Here is a 17,694-nt window from a genome sequence, read left to right as displayed (position 1 = left end):
ACTTTGTCATACATTTTATACCTTGAATTTACCATTATTTGATGTTGATGTATTACCAGTTAAGCTACACGATTAATAAAAAGTAGCCTATATATAACAATTTATAGATATTTATATAAAATATTAATATATAACATTAATATGAAATTTAAATCTCCACATATAATGACATATAATGATGAGCCAAAACATTATGACTAGTCACAGCGAATATCGCTGATCATCTCCTAACAAGGCCACATATTAAGGTCTGGGTACTAGATTAAATGGTAAGCAAAAAATCAGTTCTCGTAATCAACATATTGGATGCAGGAGAAATTGGCAGGAATAAAGATCTGAATCTGGAATGGTTTTAGAGGAACATGACGAAGAGTTCAAGGTGTTGCCCTGGCCTCCAAATTCCACAGATCTCAATCCAATTGAACATCTATGGGATATTCTGGAACAATAAGTTCGATCCACCTCGCAACCTACAGGATTTGAAGGATCTGCTGCTAACGTCTTGGTGCCAGATACCACAGGACATCTTCAGGGGTCTTGTAGAGTCCATGCCTCGGTGGGTCGGCACTGGTTTGGCAGCATGTGGAGGACCAACAGCATATTAGGTAGGTGGTCATAATGTTTTGGCTCAGTTGTGTATATTTATACAAAATAATAATATATTAATACTAATTGTTCAAACACACACACACACACACACACACCATATAGTGGTAAAAACTATGTAATCTGGTGTCGTTTCTGTTTGGTGCCCCTGCCATCTTTTACAGGTTCCTGGATATCCCACAAATCTAATACAAAAAGGAGCCAATGAAACCCACATGAGGGAAGCTGAACCTCGCAAAAGGTGCAGCCTGATTGAGTTTACTCCTTCCTGCTTGTCATTGGAGCCTCCCAGCTAATTCAATTTCCTGGGAGCAGCAGACATGCTGTTCTAACAGGCCATTCACTTAGGGTTATTACAGTCCCATCCTGCCCCCTGCCATTCATCATGCACTGATTGGACATCCGAGTCAGAGGGAAAGAAACAGGAAGAAGGGTAAACGAGGTAATCATCTCAGAAATGCCACCATACTCTGGACTTCTGGAATTTCTGAACAAATGTAATTTTGTAAGCTACGTTTAGTGGCCTTTTCTAATGTCCTTACATATCCTTTTAAAAATATCATTAGGTGAAATGACACAAACAGTATTGAACATGAACAAGGAATCATTCCAACTGTGATATCCAACACAGTATCAAATTGGTTTATAGTACAAAAGTCATCAAAATCAATCATTTAGTTTTTATTATTGGTTTCTAAATGGCTCTACTTAATGTAATTTAGATATTTATTTTACCTTCCACAGTTTTGTGTAAATTTTTCGAGGATGAGAACGCATCACACAACCTGTTAATGTTCTATCAAGTGACAAATTTGTGTGAAAGTCACTTGTTTCATTCCTGAATGAATCAGAGTTTTGAACAAATCGAAGGAGAATGACTCGCTGACTCCCTCATAAAGGTAGTCACTTGTCGCCACCTACTGGCGTAATGATGAAACTAGCAGAAAAGGTCGCTGAACATACACATGGGTTACGGAATGAGGAACTAGAGTATAAATCTGTTTCAGCTAGATATTGTCTGCAATCAGGGCAAAACAGAGAGAAAATAAAGAGAAATAGAGAATTAGAGCAAGTTGGAGAGTTGCGTCAGATACAAACAGAACAGAACGCAGACAAGGAAGTGACGCTTCACAGCCACTGGTATAAACATACTGCTGTAGCTGTTCACTTGTAATTAAATGATAAATTAGTTCAAAAGACAAGTTTTAACATTTAAGATGGAGAGCTCTGAAAAGGAAATATACTGCTTTGAAGTTGTATCAGTCTTGACCACCTTAATTTAAAGATATTAATACGAGCTGCTAAATATTCAAAGCACATGAAGAACATTTGACACAGGGTCACCAAATTAAAACGGACAGTTTAATTAAAAATAATGCTGAAAAGTGGAAAAGGTAATGAAAAATTCTAAGCAGAAAGAAAAAAGTACTAGCAATATCCACACAATGAGGTTGTAGGATGAGGGTGCAAATGGTGCTGCGGACAATACAGGGGTACCAACCATGAGATTCAAGACCACACGGTGAACCTATTTTTAAAGTCCTACAATTATTTTTAATTGTAGAAAAACATTCCTGATTTTCCAGGCTGGTGAAAGACCATTGTGAGAGCAGTGTTTTCATAGGGGCCTTGAAGATAAACCATACGGCTCTCCAGGGCTCGGTTTGGAACTAACACACTATATTCCCTCCATCCTGTAGAGGAGAAGCTATTTTTAACTGAAAGACTGAAAGCAACATTGTGCTGTAAAGATAATCATTGAGGCCTTTATAAGTCACTTTCACACTCCAGCAATACAAGGATTCACACAGAAACTTTTTCTGTGGTCATTATGAGAAAGACTTTCTCTTTCAGTAGATTCACCAACCCTAGTAGAGGAAAAATCTGCACTTTTAAAAGCATATACAGTACACCACCGTTCAAAAGTTTTTTAGTAAAAAAAAAAAGAAAAAATCAAAGGTGACCGTAAATACATTTATAATGGTACAAAATATTTCTATTTCAAATAAACGCTGTTCTTTTGAACTTTCTATTCATCAAAGAATCCTGAATTTTTTTTATCATGGCTACCACAAAAATAATAAGCAGCACAACTGTTTTCAACATTGATGTTAATAACAAATTTCTGAAAATTCGTTTTCAACATTGATGTTAATAACAAATTTCTGAAAATTCAGTTTTGCCATCATATGAAAAAATTACATTTTTAAATATATCAAAAACGTTTAAATACATTAATAAATAATAATTCATTTTTCATAATATTAATATTTATTTTTGATCAAATAAATGCAGCCTTGGTGAGCAGAAGAGACTTCTTTCAAAAATGTGAAACAATCATATTAGATTCTAAATCTAATGGAATTAGATTCCATTTTGAATGGCATAGTGTAACTATTTCATACAAACTTGTATTATTCTTTTTTTTTTCTTAAGATTTTGTAAATCACTCACTGTCTGTCAGTGACATGAATTCCCTCTTCCAGTAATAAAATATCTATGCATGCAAACAGGCTTCTTTGGCCCCTGTGTTTTGTGTGTGTTTGGTCTGAAGCCGAATCTCTTTTGCGTTCTCCATGATATAGTACTGTAAATGTATGTCAGGTTGTGGGATTAAGGTCCCAGGAGACACATAAACCTCAGAGTGTTCTTACAGTGACATGCAAGACTCTGCTCTGCAGTCCCGCTGAAAGACTGACCTGGATTCAGTCAACATCAGTCTGGACTCATTTGGTGTTTAAATGTGAAAACTTGGCGAGAGGCCTGTGGCTAGTATTAGAAGGATGCTTGCCAAGCATGACTAGATAAAATGAGAAAAATACAAATGAATAAAATCATAGAAGATTTAGGACGAACAAGCTAAAAAGATGGAAGGTTATTTTTGTCATTGGCCTGAATATTACTTTTATTTACAGGGTAAAGCCTGATTTATCTGGAATTGAATTTCGACACGCACCGTATCCACCATAAACATCCCCCTCTAAAATTTCAGTTTATAGTGGTCAGAAGTGACAATTTGTAGCGATTAAATGATTAAAACTGACATAAACTTTTACACTGTTACACAAAATTGGTTTCAAATAAATTCTGTTATTTTGAGCTTTCTATTAATCAAAGAATCCTGAATTTTTTTTAACAGTTTCCTCAGAAACATTAAGCAGTCTAACCGTTTTGAACACTGATAATAAATGCTATTTGAGCAGCATATCAGCATATTAGAATGATTTCTGATGGATCATGTGACACTGAAGACTAAAACAAAAAAAAACTAAACTAAAACTAAAACTAAAACATATGTACATTAAAAAAGTATATTTTCCTGGAATTAAAAAAATAGTTCACAATATCACTGTTTTTACTGTATTTTTGGTCAAATAAATGCAGCTATCTTTAATAGTTACTGTAAGTTGCAGGACATAAAAACTAAGTTTGCACAAAATGCTGTGGCAGAAGTCATACACTCACATGTCTTGGTCATTTCAATCAACTTTAAACAAAAACTATTCTACCAGACAAACACATCTTACACTTCTTGAACTACTACTTTTAACTTTCTTCGGTCATGTCTTATTAATAACACCAAAATTATGACCCAAAAAGAAAACTACAAAATGAGGTGCACAACGCCTAGCCTGGCTAACGTCAGACCTCTTCTCATTGAGACGTGGTCTGGGAACCACATGTTCATTTTCTCGTATTTGAGGCGTGGTTTACGAATGCCCAGAGCCGTTTATTGGGCGCTATGAATGTCTATCAAATGCGCCTGTGCATAGCTCATAGCCAATCGTTTATATTATACCAGATGACGTATGTAGAGCGGCAGAAATTCGACGAGGAAGAAGACGTAATAAACTTGCGTTCTAAACTACTTAGAACACTATCTAAGGCTGCATCGAAAGGTAACTTCGCGTCTGATGCCATGTTGGATCCATAGATATAAACAAACTGCTTCGGTGTGTCGCATAGACGTCGTCATCGCCTTGCTGCTCCCTCCCCGTTCTGTGATTGGTTCCCTTTTTGAGGGGAAAATCTGGTCCATGGTGTCCAGGCTGCCTAGCAGCGTGAATAAAATCGCGCTGCGCTCAAGGCAGCATGGGGAAACCCAGGCTACACAACGCCCCTATACAACCTATTTTACAATATATTTTTTTACGGTCACAGTGCTAAATTCCAGTATGTAATGGCGCAGCTGAAGATTATCATATCATACCTGTGATGAGTTCCCGAACTTCCATGTCATTGGTTTTCCTCAGCAAGCGGATGAGAGCAGGAATCCCATCACAGCTCTTGATGGCTACCTTGTTATCGTGGTCCTTGCCATACGAGATGTTTCTCAGAGCCCCACAGGCCTTGCGATGAACTTCAGCTTTAGGGTGGTCCAGCAAGCTCACCAGCACTGGGATCCCCTTCAGCTGCCTGACATCCTTCTTTATCTTGTCGTTCTCATAGCAGAGATGCTGCAGGTAGGCGGCGGCGTTGGACTTGACCGGATCGATGGGGTGACCTAGCATGGCGATGACCTCAGGCAAGTCGGGGTCCCTCCAGCGCGGATCTTTGCGGATGCTGTCAATCGAGGGGGAGCGACGGCCCCCCATGCGGTCAAGACTGGCCATGCTGCCCCTCTCGGGTTGGGCAAGAGGTGCCGGGTACATGCCATGGATGTAGGGGTGTCTTTCGTCGATCAATTCAGCCTCTATGGGGTCCTCGTAGCCTCTGTGACGAAGAAGAGAAAGAGAGAGACAGTCAACCAATGGGATTAACATCAGCCATAAAAAAAAAAAAAAAGAGTGAAAAGAGTGGAAAACTCTGAATGTTAAATTATATGTGTTTTGCATTCCACTGTGCTACTTTTCCATTGTTTTTCAATATAAATGCGCTAGATGGACATCTTTAAACATTGCGCTCACTCCACATCTTTTGCAGCAACTTGCTCATGACACCGCATTCTAAGAATGCAAAGAAGTTCAACGTTTAAAAAAATGGATCCCTAGACTCTGCATTTTTTTATTCCACCGATCTGTGAACACCACAAAAACGTGTTCTGTGTGATCCGGGCCTGAGATTTCAGCTATGAAAAAAGCACATGTGAAAAAGTTTTTCCTATTTTTTTCTTAAAACTGTTGTGTTACTTAATATTTTTGTGGAAATTGTGATAATTTTTTCTGTTACTTTTACATTTAATCAATTTAAGGCATCCTTACTGAACAAAAGGGATATTTTATAAATCAGTTAAATTGTTATTCTCACAACTTATAGAATGTTCAAGTTTCAATAAGTATCAAATTACATTCATAATCAGCCTTACAGTCGTTAAGTGTGTTCCCAGCTTTAGAAAGACAGAGACAGAGAAAAAAGTGATTGTTTTAGTTATTTACCATGGTGTTAAAGAATCCACAGCACTCGTCAATAAGAAAAACTGCTGCTATTTTCTTAATAATTATGTCTGTCAGGACACAGTGATGTTCTTTCTTTAAATACTGATGGATGGGATACAGCATGAGGGAAAACAGAGAGCCTGCAGGGCCCAGAGCAAATATAGACTGGAAACGAGAAAGAGAGAGAGAGAGAGAGAGAGAGAGAGAGAGAGAGAGAGAGAGAGAGAGAGAGAGAGAGAGAGAGAGAGAGAGAGAGAGAGAGAGAGAGAGAGAGAGAGAGAGAGAGAGAGAGAGATGGATAGGGAGCGAAGAATGGCTTTCCTAGAAGTAATAATCTGAATACAGGACAGTGTACAGTAGTACAGCAGCATCACTCCCACTGGGAGAATCCTTGCTCTGGACTTTTCTGAGAGCCTCCTCTTTAGTCATTAGCAAGCAATCAATATGTTGGGATAGGAAATGAAATAATCAGTGTGCATTTCTATAGATTAGGTAAAGAAATGGAATAAAGTAGCTTCATCAAATATAAAATAACACTGCATAATCTTCACTGTATAAATTAAATATAGATTAATCTTTATTAAAGTTACAAAAGTTATTTAGTCAAGAGCATTGAGTGATTGATTAACATTAAATACAGACAGCAGCAGGAATATTATGCTGCTGTCACTTTAAGACATAATGCACAGATCCAATAAACTGATAGTGTACAAATGCTTTTTCTTTCTCAACTTTTTACGTTCACTTAAAGGTGCCCTAGAATGTGAAATTGAATTTATCTTGGCATAGTTAAATAACAAGAGTTCAGTACATGGACATGACATACAGTGAGTCTCAAACACCATAGTTTTCTCTTTCTTATTTAAATCTCATTTTTGAAAAACACCCCTGAAAAACAGGCGAATCTCCACATAACACCGACTGTGACGCAACAGTCGGGATCATTAATATGTACGCTTCTAAAAATTTGCATATGCCAGCCCATGCTCAGTGCCAGGCGAAACTGCGCAGCCGAATCATCAGAAGTTCTGCAGGTGAAGAAACAAGCGAGGATCATACGGAAAATGGCAGATCTATCTATAATCGGATACCGTTACAGTTTAATTCGAAGTTGTTAGTTGCTCTGCCCGTTTCACCACGGACTGTTTTTCTAACCTGGAACAATATCAAGCAGCCAGGCATCTCTTGGCGTCTCAAACGGACGAAGGGGGCAATTTCAACTAACGTTATATTCCCGCAAGCGGTAAGTAGTGATTTTATTAACGTTAATTTACACTGTGTTATCTAGATCCAGCGCGATATTGTTTTTTTCCTCGAGAGACATCGTGGCTTGCAAACGAGCGAACGAAGCATGGCAGTTGCTCAGTGTTTGGATGTACAAATGAACACAAAAATATATTTTTAGCTCCTTCATCCGAGCCTCTGGAGAACCAGTGGGTTATGTGAATTTCTGATGTGTAATTGTTCAAGTTCAGACAGATAATCTTTCTCTCAAAGTCGTTCAATGCATCAGTAAATCGCGTTGCAGTGATAAGATCTTCATTCACGCGATCAACAGGCTGTCATCTGCTCAATGGTCATCACTGCAAACTTTTATGTAACGGGAATAGATCTAAATACTTAAAAAACTTCTCATGATTCGTTAATCCCGATAGCTGTAATAGTAAAAACGTATAAAAGCTGTAATAGTAAAAGTTTTCCAGATAGCTCTACATGTAATGCCAGATATTTCATATGCAAGCATGTCAGCCAATCACAGCAGTGGGCAACAACACTGAAGTCTCACAGCAGACACGCCCCCTCAGACAGAGTGTACAAATCAGGGGATGAAATCAGGCTAGGAAATATGCCTTTTATTTCTAAATTATAACAAATTTTGATCTAAAAAACATACTAACATTATAAGGGCACTCCAGGAAACATTATAAAATAATAAAATAATCCATTCTACGGCACCTTTAAGACATAATCGACTACGTTTACTAGGATACTATACACCAAGACGGACATTTTGACATCATTTTGTGTTAAATTGTCCGTTCAAACGCAAGAAGACTTGAAAGAGAGATTGATTCAGTTTTCACATGCTGTCAGATGCTGTGTTTTCTGGGCGCGTGCTTCGGATGTGCAGTTTGCGCACACAAAACTTCTCACACAGCATGCGTTACCTTTCGCGTCTTCTTGCGCTTGAATGTTTAAATTGGCAAGGCTTAAAAAAGCATGCAAATGTTAAACTTTTATAATGACACAGCACTGGTCTGATTGAGACAGTGACAGTTCAGTCAACAAGCCCTGCATGTGCTCTCTCTTTCTCTCACGGTGAAATGAAATTATATCTGAGCTAAACTTTTTTTTTTGCCTCTAACTAAATTACAGGCGACTGGAGTCGTAAAATTTACAAGCCATTGGCAAATTAATTAAATTTTTAGTCGTCTCTTGTGAAATTTGCTCACATATGCAAGTGATTTCCTTCATTGTAGAGGGTTGTCATTTCATGTTTTTAATATCTGAAGCTGCTTATGCTGCCTTGGAAAGAGCAATAAAAGTAAGACATAAAAGCCCAACATGGAAAGGAAAAAACACAACATGGAATAGCCATTTAGCCAACTGAAGAGCACTATACATTAAAAATACTGTTTGCAAACTAATGATCAATGGGAACATTTCCTGGCACTTCAGGCACCCTGGAAATTAGCTGTTGTATCGCTTCATTAAACTGAGCTGAAACTGACCAAAATGTGCTGTATGTGGGGTTGAGACCTCTCATTTCCAAAACACTGACCCACTACTCCACAGCTGGTAGCAAGAGATTTGCATTTCTCTGAGGCATCACACAAACCCTTAAGTTTTTCAGGGTTTTGACTTCTAAAAAAAACATAAAATATACAGTGTAAACCAGAAAGTTGATTTCAGTAAGATTTTTTTTTTAAATAAATGAATACTTATTCAGCAAAGATGCTCACAAAAATGCTCAGCAAAGCAAAACTCACAGTAAAAATGAAACGCTAGAGTATCAGGTCATAATATATATATATATACATAGGCTATATATAAGGGCTGTCAAAATTAACATGCACTAACTTGCGTCTGTGTCAGACTGACTGGGACATGGATCTAATAAACTAGGGTAGGACATGTATGTAGAATGTACGATGAATAAAACGGCATCAGCATGCGCTAGTGGCAAACAAATAGATCAAAATGAATCACACTTTGAGGATACCAGGATTGGCATACCAATTTTGTAAATGGAGCTTGAGATAAGTAGTTTTAAGCTTTAGCGCCATGTCCTGTTGATCATTACGTCATTTCATGTTGCATTTTTATTGGCTAGTCAGTAGACATAGGTTGTAGCAGCAAGCAAACTGTAAGATAATCATGCTAAATTTCTAACACTGTCAAAAAATGATCGCAGGCTATCTTTGATCACAAGACAGTGACAACAACCATCCTTGAACCTCTCTGACTTTACCATCGTCGAGGAGGCACAATCACAGAAATTGCCACGATTTGTCATCTTTCGCCTGGGACAGCCCAAAATCGTACAATGTGTACCAGGCATTAAATGAACTTGTAGAGTTGTGAGAAAATGGGATGCGCATCAGATCCAAATCATGTGTGGTATGGCAGGTCTTAAAGTGACAGCAGCGTGATAAACCTGCTGCTGTCTGTCATTAAAGATAATCAAAGAACAAAAGACAACTCACTCACTTACTGCTTTTGACGGAATAACTTTTGTAGCTTTAATAAGGAATAATCTATATTTAATTTATAATTTATGCAGTGAAGACTGTGAAGTGTTTGATAACTTTATTCAATGTCTGTATATATCTGACGTGTTAGACCTACCTAAAAATATTAAAGCACTGTTTACAGGGTTACATGGGTCAAAAACAACAAAAACAACTATTTTTTTGTGCATTTTGACAGGGCAAGTAAAAATCTGGACTGGTTTGACTGGGCTAATAGAAAGAATTGAGCCATGATATACCGAAGGGCACAGGTAAATGTTAAATGTGACATTTATTATAATGGGTTTATGTGGAGAATGTTTTACATTCACTTAAATTAAAAGTTGTTATTTTTAAAGCCTATAATAAATGTTAAAATTGATAGCTTTCAATTATACTGATAAGCTGAATCAGCAGTTACTAAATCAATGTCAAATATTACTTATGGTCAATTATATAATAATATTATTATTATTATTAAATATTATTAGTTGAGGTCAGCTATGTTTTTAAAAATATAAGACATATAAGGCATGTCTGCTAGGTATTTTCACTATTACTTTATACTCACTATTAAATATTATTAATTGAGGTCAACTATGCATTTAAAAAATTTAAGACATATAAGACATGTCTGCTTGGTATTTTCACTGTAATCACATTTCTAAGTCTAAAGTGTTGCGTTATAGGCTTGAGGCTGCATATTCAATAACTGTTACACATCCAATAGATTCAAATAATGAATAAATTAGAAACCGATTTTGTTTGTTATTCAAAAAGAACCAACCCATATTACATCACTATATAAATGTATAATAACTTTTATTAACATAAACATTCTTTCTATTCTGCAGCTATGTTCAGAAAGCAGGTGGCTGGAGGCTCCTGCTTTCTGAACTGAGGCAGTTCTTTTCCTCTACAGAGCAGAAGTTGGAAATAACATGTCTAGGGCTGTACTGTACACAACAGGGAGGTTACATCAATCTCAGATAGGAGTCTCAGCATGCTTCATTATCAGTGTGACCAAAACAGAGATGTCCCTGTGGTGCTACTCATAAATTGGCATAGAAATATTAAACCCCTGTGACACTTACTCACAATCACTCTTTCTCTCACTCCATTTCTAGCTTATTTTCTGTTCTCATCTCATTCTAAGTGGGAAAAAACAAGGTGCACCAGAAATTCAAAGCACTAAGGACCATATGTGCAAATATGGATACATCACTATAATCTGACAGCATTCATGAATCCACAGAGGAAATGTTTGTTTGATCTTAATCTTTGGCTTTGTTTATAGTCTGAACAGCACATTGCAAATTCATCTATATATATATATATCTCTCTGAACAAATGGATCAGACTTCATCACTTAGAAAATGAGAAAACTTAGAAAGTGCAGAAAGTCAGTGCTAAACACTGGATTTGAAAAACAAATCGGATTTACGCACAGTGTGAACAAAGTCTTTGATGTGTGAATCGACAAAATGGGCCACAGCTGAGAATGTTGGCGGTTGTGCGGGATGCACTTTTAATGAGAGTTTTATGTTAATTATGTACTGCAACTTTGGAGGTGATTTGGGGGCACATTACAGAGTGAGGAAGTCTCAGCAAGCTGTTACATGGCAGAGCTTTAAATGAACAGTTCATACATCTGACATCTTAAAGAGATGGCCATGAAGCACCAAATCAATTGAGCACCAAATCAGCATATTAGAATGATTTCTGGAGGATCATGTGACACTGAAGACTGGAACTATGGTTGCATGCAATACGTTTATATAAAAAAAAAAAAAAAGTTTACTTAATTCATTTGCATTGAGATTACAGAAATCATTTTTATTGGCCAATGGCCATAATCAAATGTATGCGTGTTTTCCACTTTCATTGTATCTAATGGGATTTTTTTAATGGGGAAGTTTGTACAACACGATGGAAATTAATTTAAATAAATTGTTGGTTATTTAAAATGCTTAATGCAATCATGTGGAAATGTTTTCCTTAATTGAATTAAGTTAATTTGTTATTTTTAGAGAATACAGTTCTATAGCCTATGTTTCGTCAAATATAATCAGAGACAGTATGAGGAGGAGACAAGCCACTTGTGGAAAAGCTAAAGGGAGAAATTGCAATGGTCATGTGGTATCTCCAAGGTGGCCACTGAGTGAACAAACTTCCTTACTGACTACTGACAAACAGACTTACTGGATTTTGACATAATTCTGAATTTAGTATCAGTTTGCAACATCTGCTGCAATGTGTAGCCGTATTCAGTATTCATTACCATCACCATTTGTTTTATTATTGTAACATATGGATAGATTTCATGCAAATTAAGAGAGTGGTTACTGACCACATGATACATTTGGAAGCGTTTTATTGCTTTGGAAAAGCCATCCAAGTGCCATCCAGTTTCAGAATGATGAAACAATCATTAACTGACGTAATGTCTGAATGATGACCAGTGCAAGACCTATAGGGAGCAAACCAACATTAACACGGCTGGCACTCAGCTCAGGATACGTTATTTCTACTTGAGTTAAAACAGTTCAATATTCTTCCCAACAAGACTCATGCTGATGCAAATAATTAACCAGAACAACTAATATAGAAAGGGCACACAGGCTTAACCAGCATGACTCATGTTTGATGGTGTGTATGACCAAGTACATAATGCGATTTACAGAGTGAGTTACAGGCAGCATCTCTTCCAACCCTTATTGCTATGTTTTTGAGGCCGGGAGTCATCTCATCTTGTTATTCACACACGGAAAACATCTTATACTAAAGTCTTTCCAAGGCATTCTAGAAACAGCAGAGAGCTGTTTGACTGGGCCTGAGACGTTTCTCACATCCACCAGTCAAGCTAGGCACTGGACTAAAAATAGCTCTTGCAGTAGCATCTTATTTGAAGTCCTTTTCACACAAAGCTAAGCTTAAAGGGGCTATATGTAAGAATTTTCATGTAATGACTCGGGACATTTTGCCAGGAAAATCAAAGGGATGTGACTTTTACGCCTGTTCCCGAAAGCCTCTCTTGTGTTCAATGACACGAATTAAATTAATGCTTATACAAAGTACAGGACAATGCTGAAAGGGCTATTCTGTACTGTAATGCCAATGTGTCATCCAAAGAAAAGGAATGAATTCAAACTAAAATCTCAATTATACTTTATAATCAAACTATCATAACAGTGTAATTTTTATTACATACTCTGTCAACATGATGCTGGTGAATTGCAGAGCTGGTGCAAACATATCCACATCGCTATGATCTGATGCTTTCTTAACTGCTGTTTTCTCACCGCTGACATTTTCGTTTACGTTTATTGTGTTGAGAGAAAAGCATAAAGTACATATTTACATATTCATCTAAACGTCACTCTCAGCATGTTCGTCAACAGTATAACACTGAAAAAGTATTTTCGACTTCTTTTTACTTCAAGTGAAGAACAGACAAGAACATTGGCGTAAGTATATCGGGGCCTTGTTATGGAGTATGTGCAGAAATGCAAGTACGAGCAATAAGTTGCTGGCTGCAGTTCACTTAACGGCCACCGGTGTCGCTAATAACAAAGGATCTGAATTCTAGCCCAACCACAGAAGGTTAAGCGCCTCCGCCGATCCCAGAGGTTTAAGATCGAAAAGATTGTGTTGTGTCTACAACTTCTACGACAGAAAATAGAGGGTAAGCTAGGAGCTGTCGCAACATCAAACTCAGAAGACACTGATTAAGAGTGGTAATAAGGATGTTGCCTGCAGAGTTTCTTCTGCTGTTTTTCCTAGACTGCCAAAGCTGTGAATGTAACCGGAAATAAAAAGGAGGAGTGGACATATGCTGAATCCAAAATAAAAAACCAGCTGCTTTGCTGCATCAATGCCAGACAGCTTTTTTTTTTTTTTTTTTTATTCTGTAGGTACCTCTTAAAAGAACAGTTCATGAATAATTACCTACTTATCATCATGATGTTCCAAACCTGGTTCTTTTTTTCTGTGAGAGACTTTCAAATTATTGATTCAATGACCCATTTGCAGCAGCTTTTGAGTTAACAGCTATCTGGAGAGGAAGATTATTAGTGAACCTTTTGATAAATTTAATTTTGGTCCTCACACAAAGCTATGATGCTATTAGCTATTTTGACTGCTTTTGTCATGATTTTTTTCTTTTTTTGAAAGGAGATATTAACATCCATGGCAACAATTAATATAATTGTAGGGACAAGAACATAAAAATATATTTTTTTAAATTTGTTCCACAAAAGAAAATGTTATGGGTTTGGAAGATCATGGTGAATAAATAATGAATTTCAGTCAAAAATTATTTTCTGCCAAAAAGCTTCTGCCAGAACTCATTAAAAATATGGCGCAATGGTGTCAGGTGCAGATTGAAAATGGATATGACCAGAAGAAAATATCACTGTGAGACAATGAGAGGGCTCAAAATTATTCATCATTAACATTGCCATTATACAGGTAGTTTCATCTCTTTCCTTCTCTCTCTCACACACGCACATTGAGGGCTTTGCCAATTGAAATTATTTAGACAGTTCAGATGAATGCTAAATCCTGATGACTAGGAGATGGGAATGTCAAGATTTGCATTTAAATTGCTGCCATTGTATGTAGGAGTGTATTGATAACACATGAAAAGCACTTTGACTACACATGATGGGCTTCCACTAGATGTGATGCTCTGAAGTTATAACAGGAGCTACTATGCCTCCAAAATTAGCCAAATGTAAATGTTCTTCATGTTCCAAAAATGTGAGTGTGTTTGTTTGTTGCCAGCAAAAAGCACATAGTTATGTGCCCATTACTACATCCATTTTGTTCTCCTGCCATGTCATTTCTCTGAATTATTTATTTTTAGATTTTTTGGATAAATGCTTTTGCCTCCAAATAGAGAGAGACGGGAAAACATTAGCATATTTGTAAGAGTCTCATATTATTCCAAGAGTCTCACAGTATTGCGATATCGCTCATTTGAATAATTACTCATTATAATGAGCAATTACTTGTGGATTAATAATTATTTGTGGATTCTGTACCTACAACAAGTGAGAAAACAGACTCAAACCTTTCATTTTATTTAAATTAAATAAATTATATTGGTTTTAAATCACAATAAAAAAGTTGCTTTTGCTGTTATACTGTAAGGCACAGTACTTCAAATCCCCCAATATATATATATATATGTATAGATACCATACATACTGTACATTACACTATAATGTATTAAGCAATTACTGGATTGGCTTTATGTTGAATTGAAATACACCAATAACATTTTTGAATATGCTGGGAGTCAAATTTTACTTAAAAATAACTCTAGTTTACATCTATTGTCACACAGTGTGGGGAAAAGTTTATGATGTTTAATGGTTCCATTAAAGGGGTGGTACAATATCCTTTTCACAAGATGTAAAATAAGTCTTTGATGTCCCCAGAGTGTGTATGGGAAGTTTTAGCTCAAAATACCCCACAGATATTTTTATATAGCATGTTAATATTGTCACTTTTTGAGGGTGAGCAAAAACGAACCGTCCCTTTAAATGCAAATCCAGCACAGGGGGCGGAGCTACAACAGCATGTTTCCTTTTAGCTCACACAGACATACACTGAAAATTTCAAAAACTTTTAGCCTTTTATGTTCAAACAAAGAGTCAGACAATGATGGAGAGACTCAAGAAGAAGTGACAACATGTAGAAGCAAAAGGACATTTCTGAATGGTTAGTTGATGAATTTATGTACCTTATGTGTAGTTATCTTCTAGTCATTGATTAGCATATTCTGTCATGATAATCTATAAATCACGTTCCCGGGGGAGGGGTTTATGTACATTTTAGGGTTAGTGATGTCACTAACCCGGGAGGAATGTAGTGTAGTCCCTACCAGCTGTTTGTTGTAGTCCTTAAAAAAACTATTTCTTTAAAAGAAAATATCTTCCTTTGCTTTGAACTTTGAGCATTGTAACTTTGCAGATGTTGTTTATGCTCAAACAGCAACACTACACACTAACTAAAGTTAGAAAAGTGAAATCATAATCAACCACCCCTTTAATGATTATTTTAGTACTTTTAAAGGGGTCCTATTATGCTTTTTCACTTTTAGTCAGTGTTTAATTGTTGCTGTTTGAGCACAAAAAAGATCTGCAAGGTTACAAAGGTCAAAGTCCACTCCAAAGGGAGATATTTTATTTAATGTTGTCTGTGTGCTGCACATATTTCGTAGAGAACAGCTTCCAGAAGAGAGTAAATTGCAGGCTATACGCACAAAAGCCTCCCCTGAAAGACGTAGCCATTCCCATTTTGTCGGGAGAATCTGTTTTTTATGGATCATAACTTAAGTATGATCGTAAGTATGTTTTATTATTTGTAGTTGTGTTTTCTATTAACAGTTCCAATTAAAAGCTATATGTAATTACTATAATAGATGTAAACGAAGGGCAAAGCTTTGCCTCTGCTAGCCTGAAAACTAACATTACAGTATTGATGTAGTATTTACTGTAGCTTTTGTAAGCTCTTGTTTTTTAAGACTTGTTTTTGAAGATTGTGTGATAGATTACTGTTTGCATTACCATAGTTTTCTGACAAATATGATTAAATGGTGGATAACATCTATCTATAAGAAAAATTCAACAACAAAAAACATACCACTTGTCCTGTGAAATCCGTGCTTGCGAAATCCGTGCATGAAATCCGTTCTGCACGATCCTCTTGGTTGTTAACATTAGAAGGGTCTGAATCGGGATCGAATTGGTTTGAAATTGATGCCATCGTCAATATTTACATTTGAGTAGAGCTCACGGTTATGGTAAGGGGCGGGACATTTCCCGAATATGTGCTAAACGTTGCCACTCACAACACACTGGGCCAGGTACTACATTGGTTGCGCAATATGTGTTTGATTCACTAGAAAGAACCGACTCAGAGTAATTTGTTCGGGAATTTGACTGGTTGTGCTGCATGTCTTTGATTCACTAAAAAGAATCGTCTCGCAAGATATATATTTTTCAGGAATCAGACTACACTGACAAAAATTTCGGGTATTTTAGTATGGTATTCCGCCTGCATCAGAGGAAGAATACATGTGTGAAAACCATGCTGTCTGATTCTAAATAATAACTCTATTCCACTCTTTTCACAATTTTTCAGTCTCCATGACCAACTTCTAGATAAAAGGATGGGATGTTTTTCCCTTTCTGCCAATATAAACTGATGTTGTTTCAGCTTGAGCACATAGAGGAAGTGGTTCCTGGTGGTCTCCAGGGAGATTTCTGCATGATGACCTATGGCTGCTCTGCTGTGGCACTGGTGGCAGGTGCAGGGAGGATCAGAACCATTAGAGATATGGCTGGAGACGAGACGCCCCCTTTGTCTGGCAGTGTTCACCAGAGACTATTAATCACCCTGACAACAACAGCTCCACCGAGATAGAGAAAGATAAAGAAGAGAGAGATAAAGAAGAGACCTCGAATCTGGGTAACAAATTTAATGCACGGTAACGGTCTAATCCATGGAAACATGGCATTGGCAACCATTTCTATGCTAAATGTAGCAATTTTGGCTGTTTTATAATTGCACGATTCCAAACTGCAAGCAATAAGCTCTAATTAACATATTTGTTTTACACATTCATTAGTGAGATTTTTGTCAACATCTGTTATTATGGGAATGCTAATGATGGATGCAAAATGCAAGGCTTTGGAATAAGAGGGGTGACATCTCTGCTAATTATACTATAATTCTGGATGTACACAAATACATTATGGACTGAAAAACAGGAAGTGGCCTAAAAAGTTGTGAATGCAGTTTGTGACTACTCTGTGTGTGTGTGTGTGTGTGTGTCTCTGTCTGTGTACCCTAATTAAAAAGAAACTGCTTCTGCAACACATGCTCCCTGTCAAAACTGCTACTGCGCTGATATTGACTGGAGAATTATGACAAGGAAAAAAAGTTTAAGATAACATCATCCTTTCCTTTTT

At 36.9% G+C, this 17,694-nt stretch overlaps 1 protein-coding gene across 50 annotated transcripts in view; it reads right to left on the bottom strand.

The window, feature by feature from the left end:
• The window catches only part of arvcfb (ARVCF delta catenin family member b), a 198,877-nt gene that overhangs the window by 47,241 nt on the left and 133,942 nt on the right, over nucleotides 1-17,694 (bottom strand). For all 50 annotated transcript variants that reach the window (XM_079870339.1, XM_079870347.1, XM_079870342.1 and 47 more), the window contains one exon: nucleotides 4,817-5,319. In XM_079870339.1, coding sequence (XP_079726465.1) covers nucleotides 4,817-5,319 — 503 coding nt within the window. The remainder of the gene's footprint in view (nucleotides 1-4,816; nucleotides 5,320-17,694) is intronic.

The sequence above is a fragment of the Squalius cephalus genome, assembly GCF_949319135.1.
Source record: "Squalius cephalus genome assembly, chromosome: 5".
Classification (NCBI taxonomy): Eukaryota; Metazoa; Chordata; class Actinopteri; order Cypriniformes; family Leuciscidae; genus Squalius; species Squalius cephalus.
Note: the sequence above shows the minus strand (reverse complement) of the source record. Positions and strands in the feature narration are given on the sequence as shown.